This window comes from Schistocerca americana, chromosome 8, assembly GCF_021461395.2.
Source record: "Schistocerca americana isolate TAMUIC-IGC-003095 chromosome 8, iqSchAmer2.1, whole genome shotgun sequence".
In the NCBI taxonomy this organism is placed as follows: Eukaryota; Metazoa; Arthropoda; class Insecta; order Orthoptera; family Acrididae; genus Schistocerca; species Schistocerca americana.
This window is the reverse complement of record NC_060126.1, coordinates 54,040,325-54,064,900: the sequence shown is the minus strand read 5'-3', so window position 1 is coordinate 54,064,900 and position 24,576 is coordinate 54,040,325. Positions and strand designations below refer to the sequence as shown.

The window sequence follows — 24,576 nt, the reverse complement described above, 5'->3', positions numbered from 1 at the left end:
ATATATTTGTAAATAATCAACATCAAAAATCGACGGTATCTATCTTTAAATTCTTTGATTTTTTAATACGTAATTTACAACATGAAATCTTAGTGGATCTCGTATATATCATAACTTTTTACAAATGCTCTTTTGACGCTATACGTATTCGCACTCTTCGCTGTCCCAATAGCCGGGAACCAATACCGATCAATGGATAATGTTGAAACACCATTGGCCATCCTACCCGAAAATCGATAATGGTCGTAGGTGATCGATTTTCATTATTAGGCGGCGCTGGTTCGACAGCTAACAGTTTAAATAAAAAGGTAAGTTGAAAAATGACGTTACATATTTGTTGTTGACAGACGCGAATGAAAAGATTGTTTACGTTACCGGCTGGACGCTGTTTAGCTTTGTTTGCCATCCGTTTGCCTGTCGCCAGCTACTTGGAACATAGCGTAACTTATCGCGCTGTTTACCATCCTTTCGATATTATTATTGTTGCGCGCTGTACTTGAGTAATGTGTTACTTGCTATGAAAATTATTTTCAGCATTACCATGGCTATTGCAGCGGCAGATAACTTTCAGCTGAAGTGGCATAGTTACGGGACACATCTTCATTCATCCGTAGCCACTTTGCTGCGGTCTGAATTATTTTCCGACGTGTGTTTAGCAACAGTGGACGGACGACAGATATCGGCGCACCGGTTCGTATTATCAGCATGCAGTTCGTATCTTCAGCAGCTACTCAAAGCTGTGTACCCACCTACAGTCAATTTCCCCATTGTAATTGTTTTACCCTCAGAAATCCCTTACCGTATTTTGAAGATTTTGGTTCAGTATATGTACAGCGGAGAGGCAACAGTGAGCTATGGACAGCTGGATGGTATCCTGAGAGCTGCACATATTTTAGGTATAAAGGGACTGTGCCATGAAAGGACTAATACAGTGAATCAGGTGGTACAGGACAGAAATGGTAATGTCCAACCCTCAGTACAGAGATTATTTCCTCTTCAGATACAGACTGAGGCGACAGGGAAGTGTCAGAGGAAAGCATCCTCAGGTTCAAGATTTCAGGATTCCTCTTCGACTGCTACAACTGACCAGAACGTATGTAACGAAAAGGAAACAGCAAGTGTAGATACAGCTTCAAATGGAAAAGAGGACAAGAATCCAGAGAAAAAGCAAGATGTAGTAACTCCTGGTGCTGTTAGCAGCAAGAGTCCTACCGAAGCAGACGTTCTGACTGACAGTTCTTCAGAGCACCCGCCCAATAATTTGCCATTGAATCCTGTCCAGTTGATAGTAAAACAGGAACCTATTGAGTGGGTAGATACAGAACTGTCTGAACCAATGGAAGAAGAAATAGCAAGTCATATGCATCCAGAAGTGACAGTTAAGTCTGTAAGTGTTGTGAAAAATGTCCACTTCGTAGTGCTTTTAAGTCAGTTTCTGTGTGTGCTGTTGTTATTGAAGAATAAATATAATCCAGTGCACATTTCAAAATTTAAAGTTTTTAATTGTACATGTTACAGGAGGAAGATGACTTCCATGATAGTGAAGGAAGGGCTGTACATGTACAGGAACCCTCGGCCTTGTATACACCCCTCACATGTGATCTTTGCCATGAAACATTTAGTCTTCCAGGTGACTGGGTGCGCCATATAGAAAATTTCCATGAAAAGCATGATGGTAGACGGAAACGTTATAATAGAAGACCTTCACAGGTAACTGCACCACAATTTCATTTAGTAAATTACCTCATTTACTCATTTTTAAATGTATGAATATATTGTTGAGACAAGAGTAACAGTAAATAGTTTTTGTGTAGGTTAAAACTTGTTTGCTTGTAAGTGAAATTGTTCATTCGTGCTTGCTACTTGATTACAGGCATAATTTAACAAGTGATATTGTTCATTCACACTTATTATTTAATTACAGGCATAATTTAACAACTAAAATCATAAAACTACCACTACTCAAGCCTTTCAGTTTGACAATCAATGTTCTGAAGAAATTAAACATAAACTAAAAATTAGCATAATAATAGTAAATTGAAACACAGCATATTTCTTCAGCTGAGCACTGAACCTTTTTGTCAATTGTTGTAAATGGGTAAATAAGTTGGCTATGAGTGTTAATTTTCTTTTTCTTGTAGTGATTCAGAATACTGCAGATGAGAATGTTATGAGTTTATCTTGCAATTTGCATTATCCTGAAAGAGAAGCATAATAATAACTTTCTGTTTGCAGTTACAATGTATTTGTGCCTCAGATGCTATTAATTATCTGATGTGTTAATGCTTTAAATAACAACAGGATTTTGTTGCTTCCGTTAGGAATTGTTGTGGTGAGGCTTGTAAGCAATACTAATGGGTTAAAAGGTAAAGATTCATATTTTGAAGGCAAGAGACATTGATTTCTGAAGAAAAAGTTGTATGAATAATAATGAGGCAGAATCTAACGAAGAACACAAAAGCTCTATTTGCAATTAAATTATTAATAAATTCAAACTGGTATCAATCTTGTGAAAGGTCATTATTGAATGGACTCATGTTCTGCGCAATAGAAATGTAAATTTAGATTATGGTTTGCAGATTAATTTGCAGTTTCCTACTGTGGAGAAACTGATAAGAATCTTAGGCATAGTCCATATCAATTCAGGCAGGCTAGGAAAAAATTTTACCTTCATAGTCTCGGATATTATTGAATTTAGCATAAAATTAAGGACTCTGAGATACACCCCTCCCAAGGTGACACTGCACATACCGTTTTGAAGATGCGAATTTTTGGAAAAAAAATTGAAAATTCTGGTTCTCTGGAACAGTTCTACATTTTTTTTTTTTTTTTTTAATATAATTGCTTTATGATTATGAAGAAATCCTCCATTAGGATTTATCTGTCAAAGTTCTTTTACTATAGTGTTCTGAACTTTTTGTAATTTATGGAAAATAATTATATTCAAAAATGCCAATCCATAAAATTTTGATTTTTTTCTGTTGAGTAGTACTATATAGTACAACATTCTCCACTTCCACTTTTAGGTTGAACAGCTTTTGTAAACAATGGAAATTTTTGCCATACATAAAACCTGTTTTATTACCACATTAATACGTAACACGCTCATAAAAATCAAAACCTAACCTTATTTAACATAATTTTAGTTTTGAAAGATGAGTAAGAGAGTCAATTTCCAAGCATTTTAAACAGTTCCAAAATGTATGTGAAAGGTTCACTGACTTGTGAAGTTGTGTAGTTGCCCTTATAAATTGCAAAAGTTTCAATTTATACAGCTTCTGTGGACTCTGTTTTGTGTTGAAATTAGCCAGTCAATGAACTACAAATGTGTTCCACTGCTTCAGTGTCTTCCTTTGATATAGGGTGATGCCCTCCTGTTGAACCAATAGGAACTGGAGAACTTACAATCTTCAAAACATTTTGAACAGGAAGTGAGCACTGATGACGTTGTTGCTGTGCTTCAGCTGGAAACCTTTATCCAGCAGCTGGTCCATGTGGTAGCATGAAGTTCACTACAGTTTCGATTAACTCATAACTGGTGTCTATAATCTCTGCAGTCCACCAGTGACAGTCATACAAACACACCACGTACATCCCCCTTCTCAGGTTGTGAATCTGAATATTATCCTGCTGCTTCTGAGGTGTTGGCCGAACGAACAAAATTTCTTCTGTCTTGCCCTTTAAAGTGCGTGCAATATGAATTCACCCATCACTTTGACTCCAGAAATATGTCTTCTGAATTCCTTTTGTTGTTTGAACCATTCTTCTTGTTTCTGCTCACAAAATTCTTCGATTCATCTTTGGACAAAAGAATGAGGGCTGTGGGTGTGCAAGATTTCACGACTCTCATAAAATCAGGAGCATTCTGAATCGCAGTTGTATTTGGTCTGGAAAGATCATGTTTTGTAGCCTGGCGCTTCAGTAGGTCTCCTACACCATCACAAGGCCCGTTCCTGTGACCAGTAGCACTGTATACCCAGCCATTTGGCACAAGCGACTTACTCAATTCAAACAGCTGGTAACGATTTTTAAAATTACTAGGAGCACCATCAGAAATAATGATGATCTTCTCTGCCCCTGTTTACAGTTGAAGAATTTTGCGCATTGCTAGCAAATCATGTGCCGAGTCATGCCCTGTGTCATCACTTGTAACTGCAACACTTGTGGTCTTGCTTTGAAAATATGTCACTCCTAAAAAATTGAAACCTGGTCGTTACTCCAAAGATACTCGTGTGCTTCTTGTGGGAGAATTACAGACCAGTTTTAAGTAAAATCACAGTGAAGCACTAAACATAGTTCTTCAGCCTATACACACCCTTTCACTTCTGCAATGTGGTGTTGCAATTTCTTCAGATGCTGTTGTGTTACTGCTTTTACCATTTACCAAGTTCATCAGTGAAACTGTCAAAGGCAATGGTTTTCTTAATTAGTTTATTTTCCTCCCATGTCGCATTTGTAATTTCTGCAGTTATCTGCTATGTCTTCCAGGCCAAGTGTCTGTAAAGAGAGTCCTCCCTTTCTAGGGCAGTCACCACATTCTTGAAACAAACAAGTCTCTCGCTTTACGTCACAGACTACTAATGACTTCATACGCTCAACCAAGGTGTCATATGTCACGTGCTCCAGTAAGTTGTTCAAAGGTACCACACAAAGTTCAAAATTTGTGCCATGCACACATAAACAGACATCTCTAGGTGAATGTGGAACTACCCACTTACGCCGTAATGCATAAAATTTTGATCTTCCAGTATGTGAAGTTGTATAGTTGCTCTTATAAATTGCAAAAGTTTCTTTAATAGTACGAGTCATGTATCTCTTCACTTTCACAACTTTTTGAGCTTCAACTGTTACAGTTACAGTGTCTTTTTTGTTGGCACCCTGGTAAGAACATTTTATCCTCCAGATAAAATGACTGCACTATTTGAACTTGAGCTGCTTCTACATGATGACCATAATAGGGATCTGGTCTTCCACAGACTCCTTTTACAGACCTTACATTTCTTGATTTGTCTACCATGTACTTTGATACTGATGGAAAGTGGTTCAAAATTGTTTTCTTTGAAAATGTCTATGGAATAATAGTTAAAACCTGCACCTTTTCACTGTAGGATGCACAATATTCAACAGCTGAACTGATATTTGTGAAAAATTCCTGACAAGAGATGCATGAGTGCTTTGGTTCATTTTATTCTGAAGTTGCAATTTCTACTTTGAAGAGTGTGGTCAGTTTTGCTGTAGTGTATTCATCCATAGCTTTGGTAATTTCTCTGTGCTTTCTTGATGCATAGAGCTTATGACTCGGCTTCACTGACCATGGTTTCTTAATAGGACTAACCCCTCTGTAGTTGACTGATTCAGGGCATTTAATTCTTCCATCCTTACACAACCCCTGCTCCCAATCCCTAACCTCATAGCTCATACCCCTCTAATAGACCTAGATGCAAGACCTATCCCATCAAAGGCAGGGCTACCTGTGAAACCAGTCATGTGATTTACAAGCTCAGGTGCAACCATGTGCTGCATTCTATGTAGGCATGACAACCAACAAGCTGTCTGTCCACATGAACGGCCAACAACAAACTGTGGCCACCTGTAGCTGAACACGCTGCCAAACACGATACTCCTCATCTTAATGACTGCTTCACAGCCTGTGCCGTATGGATCCTTCCCACCAACACCAGCTTTTCTGAATTGTGCAGGTGGGAACTTTCCCTGCAATACATCCTATGTTTCCGTAACCCTCCTGGCCTCAACCTTCATTAGTCACTGTCCTCACCCATCCAGCCCCCTCCCTGTTCCCATTCCAGCACAGCACAGCCGTCACCGCCACACCCACTCTTTTAATTTATTTTTATTTTTATTTATCTCCTTTCCGCTACTTACCCTCTCCCCCCTCCGCACCTTCTTTCCTGCCCTCCGTCTAAACTGCAACACTTCACTGTCCGCCACTCCCACCATACTATCCCTCCCCCTCCCCACCCCAGCCTCCTCCTTACCCCCACCCATTCGCCACTCCCATCATGCACTGGTGCTGCCGCTCGCAGTTTAGTTTCAGCTCTCTGAGACTGCAGATGTGTGTGCAAGTTGCGCTTGCGTGAGTGTGTGTGTGTGCGTGTGTGTATGTGTGTCTACTACTGACAAAGGCCTTAATGGCTTGCGTGAGTGTGTGTGTGTGTGTGCAATTGTGCATGTGTGTATGTGTGTCCACTGCTAATGGCTGAAAGCTATGATTGTGTGAATCTTTTTATTGTGCCTATCGCGACTCAGCACCTCCGCTATATGGTGAGTAGCAACTGTCCTTCTCTCATATTGTTACATTCCATCCTGGATTTTCCATTGTTTGAAGTTATCTGAGAGGTAGATGTAGTCTGAAGTTAGAAGGGGTGGCAGGGGGATTTAAATGGGTTGAGAAGTTCTGGAAAAGGAAGGGGAAAAACAGAATAGTATGAGGAAACTTAAGAGATTTTAGACAGAGAAGCAAGTAAGAATTAATGAAAAGCAAGAAATGGTAATAACTGTACGTCACTGGCATTGAGAAGCAGTTGAGAACTGTAGCACACAGTGAAAAATCAAGTAATATTCTATTTAAAATTATATGCCAGGAAAATTACAACATAATTTAGGGCAAAAGGAGTGAACAAGTGTGAACATTTTTCTTTTCTTCACTTTCTAACTTTGTTATAATTGCATGTTTATGACCTTACACACAATATTAGGCACAGATGGCACTTGTATATAAATAACTTTTGAATCCAAGACAGTGATTTCTTTTCATTTGACATTTATCATACTGCTGACTAGTCTTAAGTTTTTAAACTTCTCAGCATGACACTGTCAATAAATTGAAGTATTTGTTGTTGTTTTACAGTTTTGGAGTTTTGTTGTACTGTCTTTTGACAACCTACCAGTGATAGTTTACTTTGTTCTTTTTCTATTTATTTAATCTCACCTCTTTGAGGAAAAAGAACTAAAATGGCCTTGTGTACTGTGGCTGAAGTTGTGGTTGGTGCAATTTGGGCTTTCTAATCCCTGATCATAACCATAACCCGACTAAGTGGAGGAATGAGACATATTCCCAATGATTCATCTGTCAGGTGATCTGTCGAACCTCAGTGTTTTTAAATAAAAGAAAATATAATGATATTTCACCCTGACATATGCACTCCATACAGAATGGACCTGGAAGAAACCCTGATAACAGATAGTGGGCTGTACCCTCTGCCATGCACTTCATGGTGGTTTGCAGAGTATGGATGTAGATGCACACAGATGGAGAGTAATCATCAGATGTAGAAGTAACTTTGGGTGTGTCCCAGGAAATATGTTGGGATGCTTGCTGTTCATGTTGTATATTAATGACCTTCTGGGTAAAATTAATAGTAGCCTCAGACTTTTTGCGGGTTGTGCAGTTATCTGCAATGAAGTACTCTCTGAAAGAAGCTGTATAAATATTCAGTTAGCTCTCAATAAGATTTCAAAGGGGTGCAAAGATTGGCAATTTCCTTTAAATGTTCAGAAATGGAAAACTGTGCACTTCACAAAACAAAAAATATAGTATTGTATGACTGTAATATCAGTGAGTCACAGTTGGAATCAGCCATCTTGTACAAATACCTTGGTGCAATGCTTTGTAGGGATATGAAATGGAATGATCACATAGGCTGTCATGGGAAAAGCAGATGGTAGACTTTGGCTTATTGTTAGAATAGTGGGGAAGTGCAATTAGTCTACAAAGATTGTTTGCAAATCACTCATGCAACCCATTCTAGTGTATTGCTCAAGTGTATACCAAATAGTACTATTAGCAAATATTGAATGTATACAGAGAAAGGCAGAACAAATGGTCACAGGTTTGTTTGACCTATGGGAGAGTGTCACCCAGATGCTGAAGAAACTGAACTAGCAGACGCTTGAAGATAGGCTAAATTTCCCTGAGATGTCTCCTGACAAAGTTTCAAGAACCGGCTTTAAATGATGGCTCTGTGAATATATTACAACCCACTGTGTATCACTCACATAGGGATCGTGATGGCAAAATTAGAATAATTACAGCACACACAGAGGCATTCAAACAATCATTCTTCCCACACTCTGTGTGTGAATGGAGTAGGAAGAACCCCTAATAATTGGTACAATGGGACATACCCTCTGCCATGAACTTCATGGTGGTTTGCAGAGTATGGATGTAGCTATGTATATTTTTGACATCTTCAAAAATTGTGTTACGGGTCACCATGTAAACAGTATGTGTTTCTTTGCACAATATATGTGGAGTAATAATGTTTTCATTAACCATTGTGTACATGTCATATATGATGCCAAATTTACTGGCCTTCTTGTAGGACATTTTCACTAAATTGTAATTGCACAGTTCTTTGTTAATTTGATTTTATGTAATTGTATTGCCTCAAACTGAATATTCCATGAGAATTGTCTACAACAAGGACAAATCTTTAAACTCTTATTTAAGAAGTGTAGCTTTTCCAGACTTATCCAAGCTTTGTAGGTGTTAATGTAATTGCCATACAGAAATATGGGGTAAACTACACCAGTCATATAGCTAGTTGTGACATATTACAATAAAATTGGTGAGAACTATTTTCATTATTTATTTATATATTTTTTTCTTCGGTATACTGAAGCACCAGAGGAAGAAGGATAATATTTTGATGTGTAATGCTCATTATTTAATCACCCACTTTTTTGCATGTAACAAATGACAGTAATAATTTTGTTGAAATACTCAGCCATATAATCTTTACAAATTAAGTGATGGTATAACTTGTTCTGAATCTGGTCAATAAAGTATGAGAGACATTTCATAAATAATGCACAAGATGGTATTACGGTGGATCGTTTGATGCAGCAACAACAAAGATTACGAGGTGTAGTTGGGAGCTTGAGGAGGAAGCACATGTTTTTGTATTTTCACTGTGTACTCCTACGTAAAATAGGCGAGAGGTAGAAATGGACCCTGCAGGGGTCTCATGTACTGTTGAGTGTTAAAGACCAGAAGTCATACATCAAGACTGAAACTTTACGCAGCAGAAATCCACAGTGTGTTAAGTGAAGTTTGTGGTGAGTTTACACAGGACTGTAGTACATTTTCACGTTGGGTTATTGGTTTTTATGGTGGTCATATGAGCATTGATGATAATCCAAGACCTGGAAGGTCAAAAAGACAACAGATGAACTAATTGTGAAACTTCAGGCAGATGCTCTGGAAGAAGATCACGGTGCAACTTATGAGGAACTCTCTGAACCCATGTAATTCCCCCAACATCGGTATTCTGTTTTCTGACAGATAATTTGAAGAGATAAAATTCTGCGAGATGGGTCCCTCAATGTTTGGCTGCTGAAGAGAAACAGAAACGCATGGACATTGCAGTGTTGCTCAAACAATGATTCAACTGTGAAGCTCAAGGATTCTTGTGTCAAATTGTCACTATTGATGAAAAATGGATTAGAGCCTTTCAACCAGGGTTGAAATCACAGTCCAATGAGTAGAGGGCTTCAGATTATCCACATCGAAAAAAATTTCACCGTGCTCAAAGATCTAGCAAATGATGATTTTTGCTCAGTTGCTCTCAAGGCTGGGCCACTCATTCCCCACGACAATGCTCGCTCACATATTGGCAATGTTGTAGCCCAAAAACTGCACAAATACGGATTGGAAGTGTTGCTGCATCCTCGCTACGGCCCAGACATGAGTCCACGAGACTTCAGTTTGTTTCCGAAGTTGAGAGAAACCTATGCACGGACATCATTATCTTTCTCTGGAAGAGCTTTCTACCACCATCACCTGAACCATTCAACAGATGAGCAGCAGGGGTGTCCTGGATGGAATAATAGAGCCTCCAAGACATTGAGATTCAGTCATAGAGAAGCAGGGAGGCCATATCGAAGGGCTGTAGAGAGATATTGGAAAGAAATAAACATGTAAGTAAAAAAAATAGTGTGCATTATTTATGAAATGTCCCTCATATTAAGAGTTTTTGGCAAAAAGAATGACAAAACTAATGTAAAACAACTGTAATATGGTGAATACGACACACAGGGCAATGAAGATGGTCCTGAATTTCCACCATTGAAATGTGAGCTTTGTGAGCAAGTGTTTGACACTCCAGGTGTATGGGTGCGACACATCCAGGAGGAGCACACAGATGAGCAGCTCGCTGCTACCAACAGGTGTGCCACTAATATCCGAGATGGCCACAGATTCACAGGTATGTTATATTTTCAATTTTCAAGTGCCCATAGTTTGATATTGGTGTGTGGATGATTTCATCATAATGACTCATAGCTAATATGGTACTTTATTGCAAACAACTGTCATGATGGAAGTGCACTAAAACACTAGTTAAATGTACACATTCGCAAATGATGTAAAGCAGGCCAAAACATGTTTTATTTCTTCAGAAGTACAAGATTACAGAGGCTTTTTGACTTTGTCACTTTTGAAGAGCAGGGGACAGACAGAGGAAACTCCTGTCCTTGTATACGTATTGTAACAATCACTGTGGAGTGAAGAATGTGTGTCTCCACAAGCAAGAAAAATGGAATCGTCATTCTCTGTTTAATGTAATCCCTATTGAGGTTAGACACACTGGGAGACCAAATTCTAAAATATGCAAATGGAAAATGAGCACCCTGAAGCAGCAATGGTGTCACACGAATGAGTTTTTTTCACACGTTATACTGGTTACACATCATATATGGTCATATTCACTGGGTCATACACGTATGGTAAGATTTTATTAGGCAATTACAATACCTTGTGAAAACTGAAACCAAAAGGATTGCAAAGGGATCATCATGGAGGTGCCAGGTGTCATCTTACAAAATAGTGTTCTTTGTGACCTCTGCCTGAAGTTGTTTCTGAGGCTGCATGTGTCCCAGACGTATAAAGGGGAAGACGTCTGGTGTTGTCTCTCCCTCACACTTGTTTTTTTTCCCCGCAGTTGAGAAATTGTGTTTCCTGCTCAGGAAAAAATGTCACAGAAACAGGATGTTGAAAACAGTTTACAAATATTAAGTTATAGGAAAAATTAGAATGTACAAATGGTTTTCGTGCTTCAAGAATGGTGTATGTCATTTGAGGACAGAACATTGTTCCAGATGTTAGTCAGCCGCCCAAACAGATGAAAATGTTGAGATAATTTGTGAACTTTTGTCTGAATATTGACAATTGGACCATGGAACACATGGCAGAACTAAAAGTAGATTATCTTTCAGCTCAGTTCAAGTAATTTCAACACAATTTGGAAATGAGTCCAGGCACTGCCAAATGGTTCTTGATGATCCCAGCTGACCTCTAGGTACAATATTGGCATCCATGAGGAAACCTGCATGCCACCACCATGAGGATCGAAGTTGATGAACATGTGAAACTTCCCTGAACAACCTGACACCTCACAGCAAATGCATTAGCTAATTGATCAGAACCTTTCCTCTTCCTACATACCAATAATATGACTTCACAGAAATTCAATTAATTGTACATATTATCTTGGAATTTCTGCTGTTATTAATCCAGTGTAATGCTCAACACATTCAGCTTTTTCAATAGTTTTGGGATCAGTGTGTGGTTTCTACTTGGTACTCATTGAGACACTTTGAATTATTGCATTCACTACTTGCACAAGTTTTCTGCATGCCTTCTAAAAATGGTTCAGGTGCAAGGCACAGAAGGAATCTTCCTCACATACAAAGACGTTGTGGAGAGGAGAGGGGTAAGCAAACTTGACTTCTCTGGCAACCAAAGAAATGGCAACTGTGTTTAGTTTTTTGGAGCAAATTTTTTACTCAGTAAAGGACTGTACACATACTCATACACTTCTCAGTACACACAATTAAAAACATGTAATCTTCCCATGCCAATAAGAATGCGAGAATAATGGAAGTGGAAAACTTATCACACAGGGACCCATCACATTCATCTCAGAGCAATTCTTCAGTCATCACTGCTTTTCAGAAGTGGGAGCACTTGTAATTTGATGTTTTTGAGACCTATAGTTCCAATATACTTTTACGTTGCTTTACTGTCCTGTTGCAAACTTTGGTAGTAATTGTTTGAAATGAATCAACTGCAAGTTTCTACAGATTTTCTGTGTTTCCCCCTATGATATTGTGCTCCTGGAAATATATATTAATTTTTGTACAGGTTTATTCCAATATTCAGGTCACATTTGGACAATGGAAAACCGACAGTTTTGTGGCTTTTCTCAGTAACCATATCATTGACACAAAGAATTTCCAAGTTTTATGTTGTACAGCTATGGAGAAAACACCAACTGTTTGCTGCAGTATGTGGCATTGCTTATTTCAAATTCTTTATACTGCTTTATTATTGGAGGGCAAAAAATTCAAGTATTTATTTTTATTAAGTGCCAGTCTTCATTGCCAGGCCACCATTAACTGACAACTAGCTAACATCGGATATGATAGAATGCTGAATCACAGTGATGTATGGGGCACAAAACATACAATCCTAACCAATGTCAAACAGTAGCATAGGTTAGAGGGTTTTTTACTCTGTTCAATTGCTAGCCTGTTTTACATTTGGGCAACAGCAGTTAAAGTGAGTAATCTCTACCAGTCTTCTTCAATTGTAAATCATGTTGGAGTTTCTTTAGTTGTTTGGGTAATCATATCCATTTTCGATGGGTTCTGTTATGGTTTTACTGGGAGAAGATAGGTAAATCATTTTTGGCTACTATGTTTCTGTAGTGAAACAGAACACTTGCATCTTCAAAATAACACTTCCAAATACATTGCTGCAGCAGTCAAAGAATAGTTTAATATGTGCATGCAGATGAAATCTCTGGCCATTACAATGTCAAAATTTTAATACAACAGCCACAGTAGCCAGTTTAAACACTATTATATTGTATTACTGGGTTTAATTGCAATCTTATGCTGCCATCATCGGGTCTTATGCAACTTATAAAATTGCCATGTTACATTACATGAAGACAAAGCATAAAAGGCACTCCCCATGTGTACATGTCTTGATAAAAATCCAGTCAGCGTCAAGCTTGTGAGTACCACATTCATCACCAATGTGCATGGACAGTATGCATTTTACAATGTGTGTGCATTTTATCAAGGGGATTTTTATGAAGACGTGTATATGTGGGGAGTGCCTATTATGCTTTGACTTCATGTAGTGTAACACAGCAATTTTATAAAAAGTTTTATAAGCTCAGATGATGGCAGCGTAAGACTCTTGAAACTGGTCTCCTGGAATAGTAAAGTGTCCACACTGCCATCACAGTGTACGAAGTGTGTTCTTTTTCAATCATTATCAAGACTGCCATGCTTTACAAACTACATTCCTTGGGGGAATTTGAACTCTGATGACTTATACAAATTGTCTGCATGACAACTCTCTACTCAACTTTAATCTATCAAATGCCAGAGTTACCATTCAGAGTATTTATGGTTACTGTAGACTCCATTGCAACTAAAGCGTTAGATAAAAAATGTGACTGACAACAGTACAGGATTTATGTGTGTTGGTCTTGAGGCAGATTCAAACTGTCTAACATTGCCATTCAAAATATGAAATTTTTCTTCTCCAGTTCTGTACAACTTTTGGAAATTAGTCATACTCATTTGCATATGCTGCCCAATACAGATTACAGGATACATTGCTACTCATCATAAAGATGAAACGCTGCATTGTGGGCAGGCACAACAAAAAGACTGTTAAACACTTAGGTTTCAGCAAAAGCCTTCTCCAGAAAAGAAAGGAAAACACACACAAAACACAAGCAGGCATATCTCTTGAACATGTCTACTACCTCCAGCCGCTCTAGCCGAACTGCCTGTCTTAATACTGCCAGTCCAGTCAGAGTGAATGTAGATAGCCTCAGGTATGCCTGCTTGGTTGAATGTGTGTGTTTCTTCCTTTCTTTTCTGAGGAAAGCTTTGGCTGAAGTCATTTCATAGTGCCTGTCTGCAACTCAACATGTCATCTTTACAGTGAGTAGCAATCTGTCATTTTCTTTTTATTGATTTTCCAATCTGGACTTTCCATTGTTAGATATTAATTTTATTTATTTATTGCTGGAAAAATATCAGGTGCGTGTCCATTGTTAGTGGTATCTGCATTGCAAAAGACAAAATATCTTTCAAAATACATTTATCTGTAGTGTAGTGTTTCATATTACTTAATGTGACTGCTGCTTTTTTATGTAATTTAACTTGCCTTTTATTTAGCACATGCCAAAGACATTTGCCAGTAACAGTCATATAATTATCTAACTACGAGTTTTAATTAGCATATTAATTATGGATCTTATGTACTTGTCAGTGGTGATGTGCTTAATATCCAAAGATATGACTGAGTTGTTTATTTCCTCTTCTCCTCATCCTCTTCTTTTACAAATGAGTCGCTATGGTCTACAGTTTTTTCAACTGGTTCTCCTTTGTTTTTTTCCCCACATTTCTCTCTTCTTGTTTCTGACCAAATGGCTCCAGTCTTCTTCTTGGGTTTGTCGTGGAAATCTAACTTATTTCTGAGTGGTAGTACTAATTTGGAGTAATCGAAGTTCGTCCATGTTCCTTCCAACTTCCTTGCATCATGTGTTATCAATTTTTAGTTTACCAAAGTAAGTGAATAGTCTATCTGTCACTCTGTTGGGATTCATCCTTTGCATGTGGCCGTAGAAAGCTATTTTTATTTTTCTAATCATATCTGCAATTTTTTTCAGTGTGTAAAGTTCTTTATTATGACATCTTCTGGATTGTGTCTACTTTTTCCTGGACCCAAAATTTTCCTTTTGTGATTTCCAGTCCATAATAACTTTTACAGTCGTGGACATGGTCTGTTTATGAACACGGACATTAATAAGAGCTTAGAAATAAAGATAAATTATGCACAACATTAAAAATCCTTGATGGACTACAAACATTTATCAATTAACAGTTGTTTTAATTTTGTCTTAAATGTCTTCATTTAACAGTTTTTTATTACTTGGCAGCCTGTTATAAAAAGTCTTCCAGCAGAAAATGTACTATGATATGTTGCTCTGTTATTACTAACTTTAAGTGGCAATCCTCTCTTTTTGTTTGTATTATAATTATGGATCTCACTGTTGATTACGCCATGCTCCAAATTTTCTTTTATAAACAGTATAGTCCTGAGAACATACGATGAATACACTGTTAGTCTGTTATACGTAATGAGGTAGTCTCTACAGGACTAATGTTTACTAATGTTAGCTATTATCCTAACTGCTCTTTTCTGGGCTCTGAAAGCCCTATCCATGTATACCATTGATGCCCTGACACAAGTCTCAATACCATATTGTAGATGGGAGTGTATGAGTCCAAAATAGGTGTGTCTCAAGATAGGTGGCTCTGTTCTGCTAGAAAGGCATTTTAGCAGATAGCTGTAACAGGAGAGTTTTTAATGCATATTACTGATGTGCTCCTTCCATGTAAGATGTTCATCTACTATAATATCCAGGAATTTATAATAACAATTGTTTCAACTGACAACTCCGGTTCAGTGTCCACTTGTTTTGATTTATAATTTAGCAGAAACTCCATCAGAATTGTCTAGTTCTTATTTAGTGCCAATTTGTTTTTGGTCAGATATTGTACGGCGAGGCTAATGTTCTCTGCATTATTTTCCACTGCTACCTGTTTTGTAGAGCCCCAGCTTATGAAGGAGGTACCATCAGCATAATTTATTAGGTTTGCATTTTGTGGATTTATTATATGATTGATGTATGCAACAAACAGAAAGAAACCTGATAATGCATCCCTGAGGGACTCCACAGTTAAGAATTTTATAAGATGATTTTACTGTTTATGCATGTCCACCAGTTGTATGATACAGCTTAACACGTCTCCTGTCAACAAGGTAGGATCTTAACAAATCTGATGGCACTCCTCTGACTCCGTAAGTTTCTAATTTATATAGAAGAATGGAATAATTTACAGAGTCAAAGGCCTTGGATAGGTTGAGTTTATCCAATACCACTTGAAAAAATATTGCTGGAGCTGTTACTGTAGATCTACCCTTCCCGAAACCCTGCTGAGGGGGCTTTTCGTAAATTGTACTTGCAGAAAAATCGTTTAAGTTGATCAAGTAGTAGTCTGACCAACAACTTACTAAATACTGATGTTGATGAAATAGGCGTGTAATTTTGTATACCAGTAGCTATTCCCTTTTTATGCACCAATCTCTTATTTCAGTGACTTTTAAAAACTTAAGGAAATGACCCATAGCTGAAAGAGCTGTTTATTAAATGTTGTAATGGCTTTATTAAGCCAATGCAACATGCTTATAGTAGTTTCCACAATGAAACTTTGCTTGAAACCTGGCAGAAAATCCAGAGAGATTTGCGTCGGATGTAATGTATGCTAGTGGCAAGACACAATAAATTACTTTTCTGTGCGATAGCAATGGAAATACTATCAATGACAGCGCTGCCAAAGCAGAGTTACTAAACACAGCTTTTCGAAATTCCTTCACCAAAGATGAAGAAAATATTCCAGAATTTGAATCAAGAAGAGCTGCAAACATGATTAATGTAGAAATAGATATTGTTGAAGTAGTGAAGCATCTTAAATCACTTAACAAAAGCAAGTCTTCTGGTCCAGACTGTATACTAGTTAGATTCCTTTCAGAGTATGCTGATACAATAGTTCCATACTTAACAATCATATACATTCGTTCGTTGTACAAAAGATTTGTTCCCGATGACTGGAAAGTTGCATAGGTCACACCAGTATTCAAGAAAGGTAGTAAGAATAATCCACTAAGTTACAGGCCCATATCATTAACATTGATATGCAGCAGGATTTTGGAAACATATACTGTATTCAAATATTACACATTACCTCAAACAGAATTGTCTATTGAAGATAATGGTATACTGACACACAGTCAACACGGCTTTAGAAAACATTTCTAGATTTCCAGAAGGCTTTTGACATTGTACCATACAAGAGGCTTGTACTGAAATTGCTTGCTTATGGAATATCGTCTCAGTTATGCGACTGGATTCATGATTTCCTGTCGGAGAGGTCACAGTTCGTGGTAATTGACGGAAAGTCGACGAGTAAAACAGTAGTGGTTTCTGGTGTCCCCCAAGGTAGTGCTATAGACCCATCGCTGTTCCTTATCTATATAAACAATTTAGGAGACTATCTGAGCAGCCATCTTAGGTTGTTTGCAGATGCTGTTGTTGCTTATTGACTAGTAAAGTCATCAGAAGATCAAAACAAATTGCAAAACAATTTAGAAAAGATATCTGTATGATGCAAAAATTGGCAATTGACCCTAAAAAACAAAACATATGAGATCATCCACATGAGTGCCAAAAGGAATCCATGAAACTTCGATTAGACAAAAAATCCGACATATCAAAAGACCATAAATTCATCTAACTTCATTGGAATTACAGTTAAGGGACACATAGGAAATATTATGGGGATGGCTGACCAAAGACTTTTTTTTGGCAGGACACTTGGAAAATGTAACAGATTTACTAAAGAGACTGCTTACACTACACTTGTCCATCCTCTTTTGGAATACTGCTGCGCAGTGTGGGATCCTTACCACATAGGACTGATGGAGTACATTGAGAAAGTTCAAGGAAGGGCGCATTTTGTATTATCGCGAAATAGGGGAGAGAGTGTCACTGAAATGATACAGGATTTGGGGTGGGCATCATTAAAACGAAGCCAGTTTTCATTGCAGCGGAATATTCTCACAAAATTTCAATCAACAACTTTCTACTCCGACTGCAAAAATATTTTGTTGACGCCAGCCTGCATAGGGAAAAACGATCATAATAATAAAATAAGGGAAATAGAGCTCGCACGGACAGATATATGTTTGTTTTTTCTGCGTGCTGTACGAGATTGGAACAATAGAGAATTATTGTAAAGTGGTTTGATGAATCCTCTGCCAAGGTATTCATGTAGATGTAGATCACTGCATTGTCTCAGAAATTTGGCTGAGATGTCATCCCAGCCATCAGATGTATTTGCTTTTAAGTTTGAAATGGTTTTCAGGACTTCCAATTCTGTAACACACCTCAGGAACAATGAATTATTGAGATTTAGCACCTGTGGTGGGTCAATCACATCCTCCCTACTCATCTTACCAAATTGGTCTATGAATCTCTTACATACATCCTTTGGGTCACTCAGCAATTTTTCCATTGCCTTTTATTTTTATATTATCGCACACTGCATTGTCACTTCCCCTGCTTTCTTTGTTTACTATATTCCATGCTGTTTTGCTAATGTTGCTGGATTGCCTCATCCGTGCTTTTAATGTCATAAGTGCTTCCCTGTAGTTTTATACTGGCTTTGTATTTAGATTGGAAGTACTGCATTTTGGTATCTCTAAAAAGAATATCCAAGTCCTTCATATCTTCCTTTAATTTTATCACGTTAGGGGGAAGTTTAAGATTCTTGGAACGGTCAGTTTTCCTTAGTTTTTTTGACCACTGAGCATGCTTGATTATGGGTTATTTTTTTTTTTTTTTTTTTTTTTTTTATTAATTTGTCCCAGTTTCCATTAATATCTTCTGTTTCATATGGGCCCACCTGATTCCAGTTTGTGTGTGCCAGGGTTTCCTTTAATGTATGAGATAACTATTTCTTTGTCTGTATGGAGCTCTGGGAATAATGCACTATCATCTGAAATGTAGTTCTTAATGGTTCTAACTCAAGGTCTCCCTTGCTTAAGTTTGTAATAACGTGGTCATTACATGTCTGAGAGTCATATGTTATTCTTGTTGATGTTAAATTCACATGGGTCTAATTATAGGACTGTAACATATCAATATATCTAAGATAATGTATGCTATTAGTTAAGGAGTTAATGTTCACATCACCTAGTATTATAGTCTGTGTTTTACAAGTTGAAAATTTATGAACTAGTTCCTGCAAATGACAAAAGAAATCTTCCATTTTATTGTTAGGGGGTCTATACAGGCTAGCTATTACTAAACTGCTAATTCCGAGCTTTATTCTTATTGAAGCTATTTCAGAAACCATCTCACATGCAAATTTATCTACCCAGTCAATTTTTTTCGCACTGGACATTATTTTTGACATAAATACCACCACCACTACATTGCTTCATACAATACACACTGACAGTTTTATAATTACTTAGATTAATGCTACAAATTTCTTCACTTTTGCACCCTAATCCATTCACAAGAAAAATATGAAATCTACTTCCAATAAGAAATTCGTCAATTTGTTGAATTTTGTGATATTATTTTGAGTTTTGTCATTTATGACATTGCCAAGTACTTTACCTTCACGTATGCGTAGTAAAGGCTGTTTGAAAACAGTTAAGGGAGTGTCAGGAAGAGACTATCACCTAGTCTGACTAGTTTTGATATGGAAATTTCGAGAATTTTCACTTTAGAATTAGTGTTTGTTAGTGAAATCACAGCTTTAATTAAAATAACACTGAATCTAGTTTGTAGAGAATTCCAGACAGACGTCCTACAGACGGAGTCATTAAGGTTTCCTGAAGTCAACAAAAAGTTTTAGATCATCTTTTCAGATACATTATTATTGACTATGTTGAGAATCTGTTCTGAACATGATCTAGTCTTTATAAAACCACATTGATTTTCACAAATTTGAGGGTCGAGTTGTTTTGCCATAATCGATAAAGATTTTGTTGGCAGTTGGTAGGAGAGAAATGCCTCTATATTTGTTCAATAAATTTTGTCATGTGCTTTGGGCAGTGGGTGGATTAAGGCTGTCTTCCAGTCTCCAAGCACTTTTGTTAGTCAAATAATTTGGATGATACAGGTTAGTTAGCCCAGAAATTTGTTATTTGAGTATTTCCTAAGTTCTGCAGTTATGGAATCCTCCCAAGGTGCTTTTTCGCTTTTGAGTTATTCGATTTCACCTTGTATCAGAAGATGGGTGTCATGGTACTGAGTGCATTCTAGTGTGAACTTAACCTTGTTTCCAGACAGTCATGGATTACTAAAATTTGAAATTATTTTCTCCAAAGTCACAGTTTTCTTGGTTATGTGCTGTGTTCTCATTTTGGGTATTAAAGTGAAGGTTTGGCAGAAAATATTTACTTAAGTTTCTTCCCAAATTCTCATAGAAATTTCTAGTATGCTCAGTTTGAAGGCGTTGTCTTTATTTTTATTATAATTTTTCTTAGTGTTCCCAGTCAGTTTAGAAGTTTCTTTTCTCATTTCAAAGAATCTTTTCCTGTTTTCCACATTCTTGTCTTTATTCCATTTTAGCCATGCATTTGTCTTCTTGCGATAGTTTCATCACATTATAAATCTAATTACATTTCTAAATTGCATTATCTGTGTTAAATTGCTAACTAAGGACTGTATTTCAGCACTAGAGGTTTAGAAGAATGTTGGTGAAATTTTTGGTTTTTTAAGTCAGTCTGTTCAAAATAATGGCAGGATGTTTTGTCAGATGTGACAGTTTCTTTTTCTTCCAAAATATTTAGCAAACCATTTTCAGAGGTGGTTGCAATTGACAGGCATTGTGTCAAGTTACTGGATGTGTGTTTGTTTTTTCAGATGTGAGCTACATGAAGGTAGGTTTATGCCAGTGAGAGTAAGATATTTTCTGAACTGTTTTGAAATTTCTTCCTTTCTTTCCTATGTGTATTTTCTCACACTTATTTTAACTTAAAAACCACCTAAATGGGTAAGTTTAAAGAATTGTTCTAGGGAACGACAAATTCATGACCATACTGTGCAGTGTGTTCTGAAGCTTATTCTCAGATTGGTTATTTGAAATGCAAGTTTGATTACTGTGTAGTGTGTTCTGAAGCTTATTCTCAGATTGGTTATTTGAAATGCAAGTTTGATTTTATCTTAACATTTCCCCCAGTGTAGTATGACAACTGAGCTGTTTGATTATAATGTGGTTTTGGAAGGCTAAGTTCTCTCTTTTTTTCATTGTCGTAATCTTTTAGCATAAATTTTGTTGGCTAAATGTGGAATTAAAGCCATTGTTTTCTTTTGCTATTTTTCTGGTGCTTTTTGTTCAGATTTATAGTTCCTTTGGTTGGCAGATAGGTCCAAAAATATGCTTCCATGCGTTTGTTGGTGGTAAGAACTGTTGGGAACAACAACTTGCGCCAGCCACAGATAGCACTTGTAACTAACTGGCCAGACAACTTATCTGGCCTAGTGATAAATTTCATTACAGGTGCTATGTAAACTTTGACATAAAATTCAGAGATCAGTGTTGAGTTAGTACATACCATCACTTTCATAGAACAGAAATGGTATGAGCAGTGCACACCATGAAACATCTTATAAGGCATGAATGATATCAGTTACATATGTAATTGGCATTTGAAATGGTTTCTCGTGGCAATGATTTGGGCACATCACGATTAATTAATAAATCAGGGACACATATTGAGTACTGAACTTGCTTTATTCATAATAAATCTTAAAAAAAGGTTTCTTTTTTCCAGGTGATCGGAAGCGCTGCCCAGTTTGTGCCAAAACTTTCCCATCACGTGCATCAATGGTAATCCACAAACGCACCCACACAGGTGAAAAACCTTATGTGTGTGCTGTGTGCACTAAAGGGTTCAATGTTAAAAGCAACCTATTACGGCACCTACGAACATTGCATGATCAAATTGTCAGCCCATCTGCTATGGACTAAAGAAACATATCAAATCATTTGCTGTGTACTTATGAGTAATCTAAGTAGTATACCAATGATTAAATGACAAATCTTTAGCAACATATCCCTGAAAGGCAATGACTATGTAAAATTATGGAACACCTTCTTGCAGCATTATTTGTATTGTTATCTCAAAATACAAATGTGAATGGAAAATAGAAATGTTTTGCATGCAAATCTTTCATAAGAAACATTTTAAAATGAGTAGTTGTTATAGTGCTGTATTGCACTGTTTCTAAAATGAAATAATTGGTCCTAAACATCATATCTTGTTAAAAGGTTTCTGATATTGATAAATTACCATAATGCAGATTCCAATATTATCCAATGATTTGGGTTATAAAAATAAGTATTTCTTCCTATGTAGTGAAATGTGTTTCCACATTGAACATTCCTTTGTATCAAAGTGTTATATTTACAACTGGTAAGTTGCCATTTAATCAGTCAACAGACAGTGAATAAAGTTCAGGATACCTGAATCCAAGCAAAAACAAAGTTTTACAACAAGATTTTAACATGTTCTGACACTCTTACATTACTGTAAACTTTACACAGTAATGAAGTTTGTTTAAATGGTTTGGTCATTCTGAAATTGTGTATGGTCTTTTGTCCATTTTGATTTCAGTTTTTTAAAAATAGTTGCATACTTTGTGATTTGTGAAGTACCCTCTATTGCTTAACTTAGAACACCAGTAAATAAATAATAAAGCAAGTTCATTCCTTCAAGATTTCACAATATTGTTTATATTATATTTGAATGTAGATATAAAATGTATTTAAAATATCAAATCAACTATTTAAGTTTATGACATCCTGTCTTTAAGTGTTGACAAATAGATATACCAGAAAATGTTTTGTATAAAAATTTATTTGACTGTAGAAAAGCCAGCTACATAAATTACAAAGTTTATTACTTCACAAAGGGTGAAATATGTAATACCAGTACATTACCGCGAGATTCACAGTTGAAAAATTCTTTAAAATAATTATCTTTGAATATTATTAAATCCAGCTGTACTAAAACTGCTATTCACTTTTCCTTCCACACATAAGCAGCTATAATACACAGGCAAACATGATCATAAAAACTTCATAAAAGACTTTTCCTGAGTTACTTTAAAACAGACACAAAAACTTAACACGGCCTTCAAGTACGTATTAATTATTCTCGTCATCCTCAATCTTAGGTGCCAGATAGTAACGGATGTAGCCCATATCTGTTATTTTATACTCCACAACTAAAGGAACATCAGCAGACATCGAAAGCTGAACCTGGAAAAAGTGATCATCATTACTTGTAACAAGCAACATAACTTAGAATAGGCATAAAACCAGTAATTTCATATTTAATTATAAATTCATAACTGAAATATCACATTTATATGTACTCATTTCAAGTAGAGCAAATTAAACACTTAATTGAACCAATTGTGCCAAAACAATACATCCTTTTTATATTGTGGAAATCACTTCCAAAAACAGTATTTTTATTTGTAAATGTTCTTAGAACTGCAGGACAATTAACCTGAAGGCATTGGGCAAAATTTAAAGTCTGACTGGAATGCCCCAAGCAGCAGAGGTATACAGGAAAGGGGTGCAAGATATTAACTCAAATTGCTTGTCTAAATACATGAAAATGCCTTTCATCTAATGTTAGTCCTATGTTCATAAAATACAAAAAAATCTATAAGAAGCATAACAGTGTGTGTGTTCAGCATAAATTTTCACCAATCTTTGCACCTTTTACAATGTGACCTTTGCCATGTGCCCTTTCTAGCACCTACAAATGGAGTACCAGTATGCAGCTGATATTCAAACATCTCTTACTTTGATTATATAATTTTTACTTGTACTAAATATTAACAGACCCACAAAATTATAAGGATGTATGTCACTTTTTTATGCAAAATGTCACGTTTTTAGGCCCAACAGATAGGGAGGGGGCGGGTGGCATGCAAGAAATGAATGATGCTTCAGATTTGTGGGCTACCCCAAATACACTTCTAGGTATTTTTCCTTTTATGAAAATAGTCTTCTCTAAAGAAACGAGTGTTTCAGTTTTATTCATTTAATGTGCAAGAAGATGTGTACATAAGAAAATTTCCATTTTTATTTACCTGACAGCATTTATTTCCTTACCATAACAAACCTGATTTTGCATATCGTAATATACACACCATTACTGTATAAACAGCTTAATTTTAGCTTTTATGTTCCGTAGTTTGCAAGCATTCAGGTGAGTTATACAAGCAGCAGGAACACCCGGCTGCAGTAACTGCAGCAGATAAATGGTATGACATGCACTGGCAGTTCAACATCAAATTATTACTGCACCACAACTGCAGATCATGTGATGGGAGTGTAAACAGTACTACATCATTACTGTACTTGCCCAACAGGTAACACTGAAATAAGTGACCCTGATATTTTGGCAAATTGTTGAAAAAATGGCTGACATCGAAATAAGTGTCCAAGGAATAGAAAAGCAACTGGAATCACTCAATAGAGGAAAGTCCACTGGACCTGACGGGATACCAATTCGATTCTACACAGAGTACGCGAAAGAACTTGCCCCCCTTCTAACAGCCGTGTACCGCAAGTCTCTAGAGGAACGGAGGGTTCCAAATGATTGGAAAAGAGCACAGATAGTACCAGTCTTCAAGAAGGGTCGTCGAGCAGATGCGCAAAACTATAGACCTATATCTCTTACGTCGATCTCTTGTAGAATTTTAGAACATGTTTTTTGCTCGCGTATCATGTCATTTCTGGAAACCCAGAATCTACTATGTAGGAATCAACATGGATTCCGGAAACAGCGATCGTGTGAGACCCAACTCGCCTTATTTGTTCATGAGACCCAGAAAATATTAGATACAGGCTCCCAGGTAGATGCTA

General features: G+C 36.9%; 2 protein-coding genes across 3 annotated transcripts in view; one reads left to right on the top strand and one right to left on the bottom strand.

The window, feature by feature from the left end:
* The first annotated feature begins 166 nt into the window (after nucleotides 1–166).
* LOC124545034 (zinc finger and BTB domain-containing protein 17-like) lies at nucleotides 167–22,923 on the top strand. Of its 2 annotated transcripts, none has more exons than XM_047123816.1 (5): nucleotides 167–308; nucleotides 535–1,387; nucleotides 1,519–1,710; nucleotides 10,058–10,226; nucleotides 21,464–22,923. In XM_047123816.1, exons 2-5 carry the CDS (start codon nucleotides 542–544, stop codon nucleotides 21,658–21,660), a joined length of 1,404 nt encoding a protein of 467 aa, XP_046979772.1. In that variant the 5' UTR covers nucleotides 167–308; nucleotides 535–541; the 3' UTR covers nucleotides 21,661–22,923. The 2 variants fall into 2 exon arrangements, with proteins under 2 accessions (XP_046979772.1, XP_046979773.1); XM_047123817.1 differs by having other exon boundaries at nucleotides 10,128–10,226; nucleotides 21,464–21,662.
* LOC124545035 (proliferating cell nuclear antigen) overlaps nucleotides 22,532–24,576 on the bottom strand; it is a 31,822-nt gene continuing 29,777 nt past the window's right edge. Inside the window, exon 5 of the mRNA XM_047123818.1 lies at nucleotides 22,532–22,953. Coding sequence (XP_046979774.1) covers nucleotides 22,840–22,953 — 114 coding nt within the window. The 3' untranslated portion in view covers nucleotides 22,532–22,839. The remainder of the gene's footprint in view (nucleotides 22,954–24,576) is intronic.

Excerpts from the sequence above, each read along its gene's own strand:
- LOC124545034 (XM_047123816.1), top strand. The coding sequence starts at position 542 with ATGGCTATTGCAGCGGCAGATAACTTTCAGCTGAAGTGGCATAGTTAC. Across the intron at positions 1,388-1,518 it reads CAGAAGTGACAGTTAAGTCT|GAGGAAGATGACTTCCATGA; the intron begins GTAAGTGTTGTG and ends TACATGTTACAG. Across the intron at positions 1,711-10,057 it reads ATAATAGAAGACCTTCACAG|GGCAATGAAGATGGTCCTGA; the intron begins GTAACTGCACCA and ends TACGACACACAG.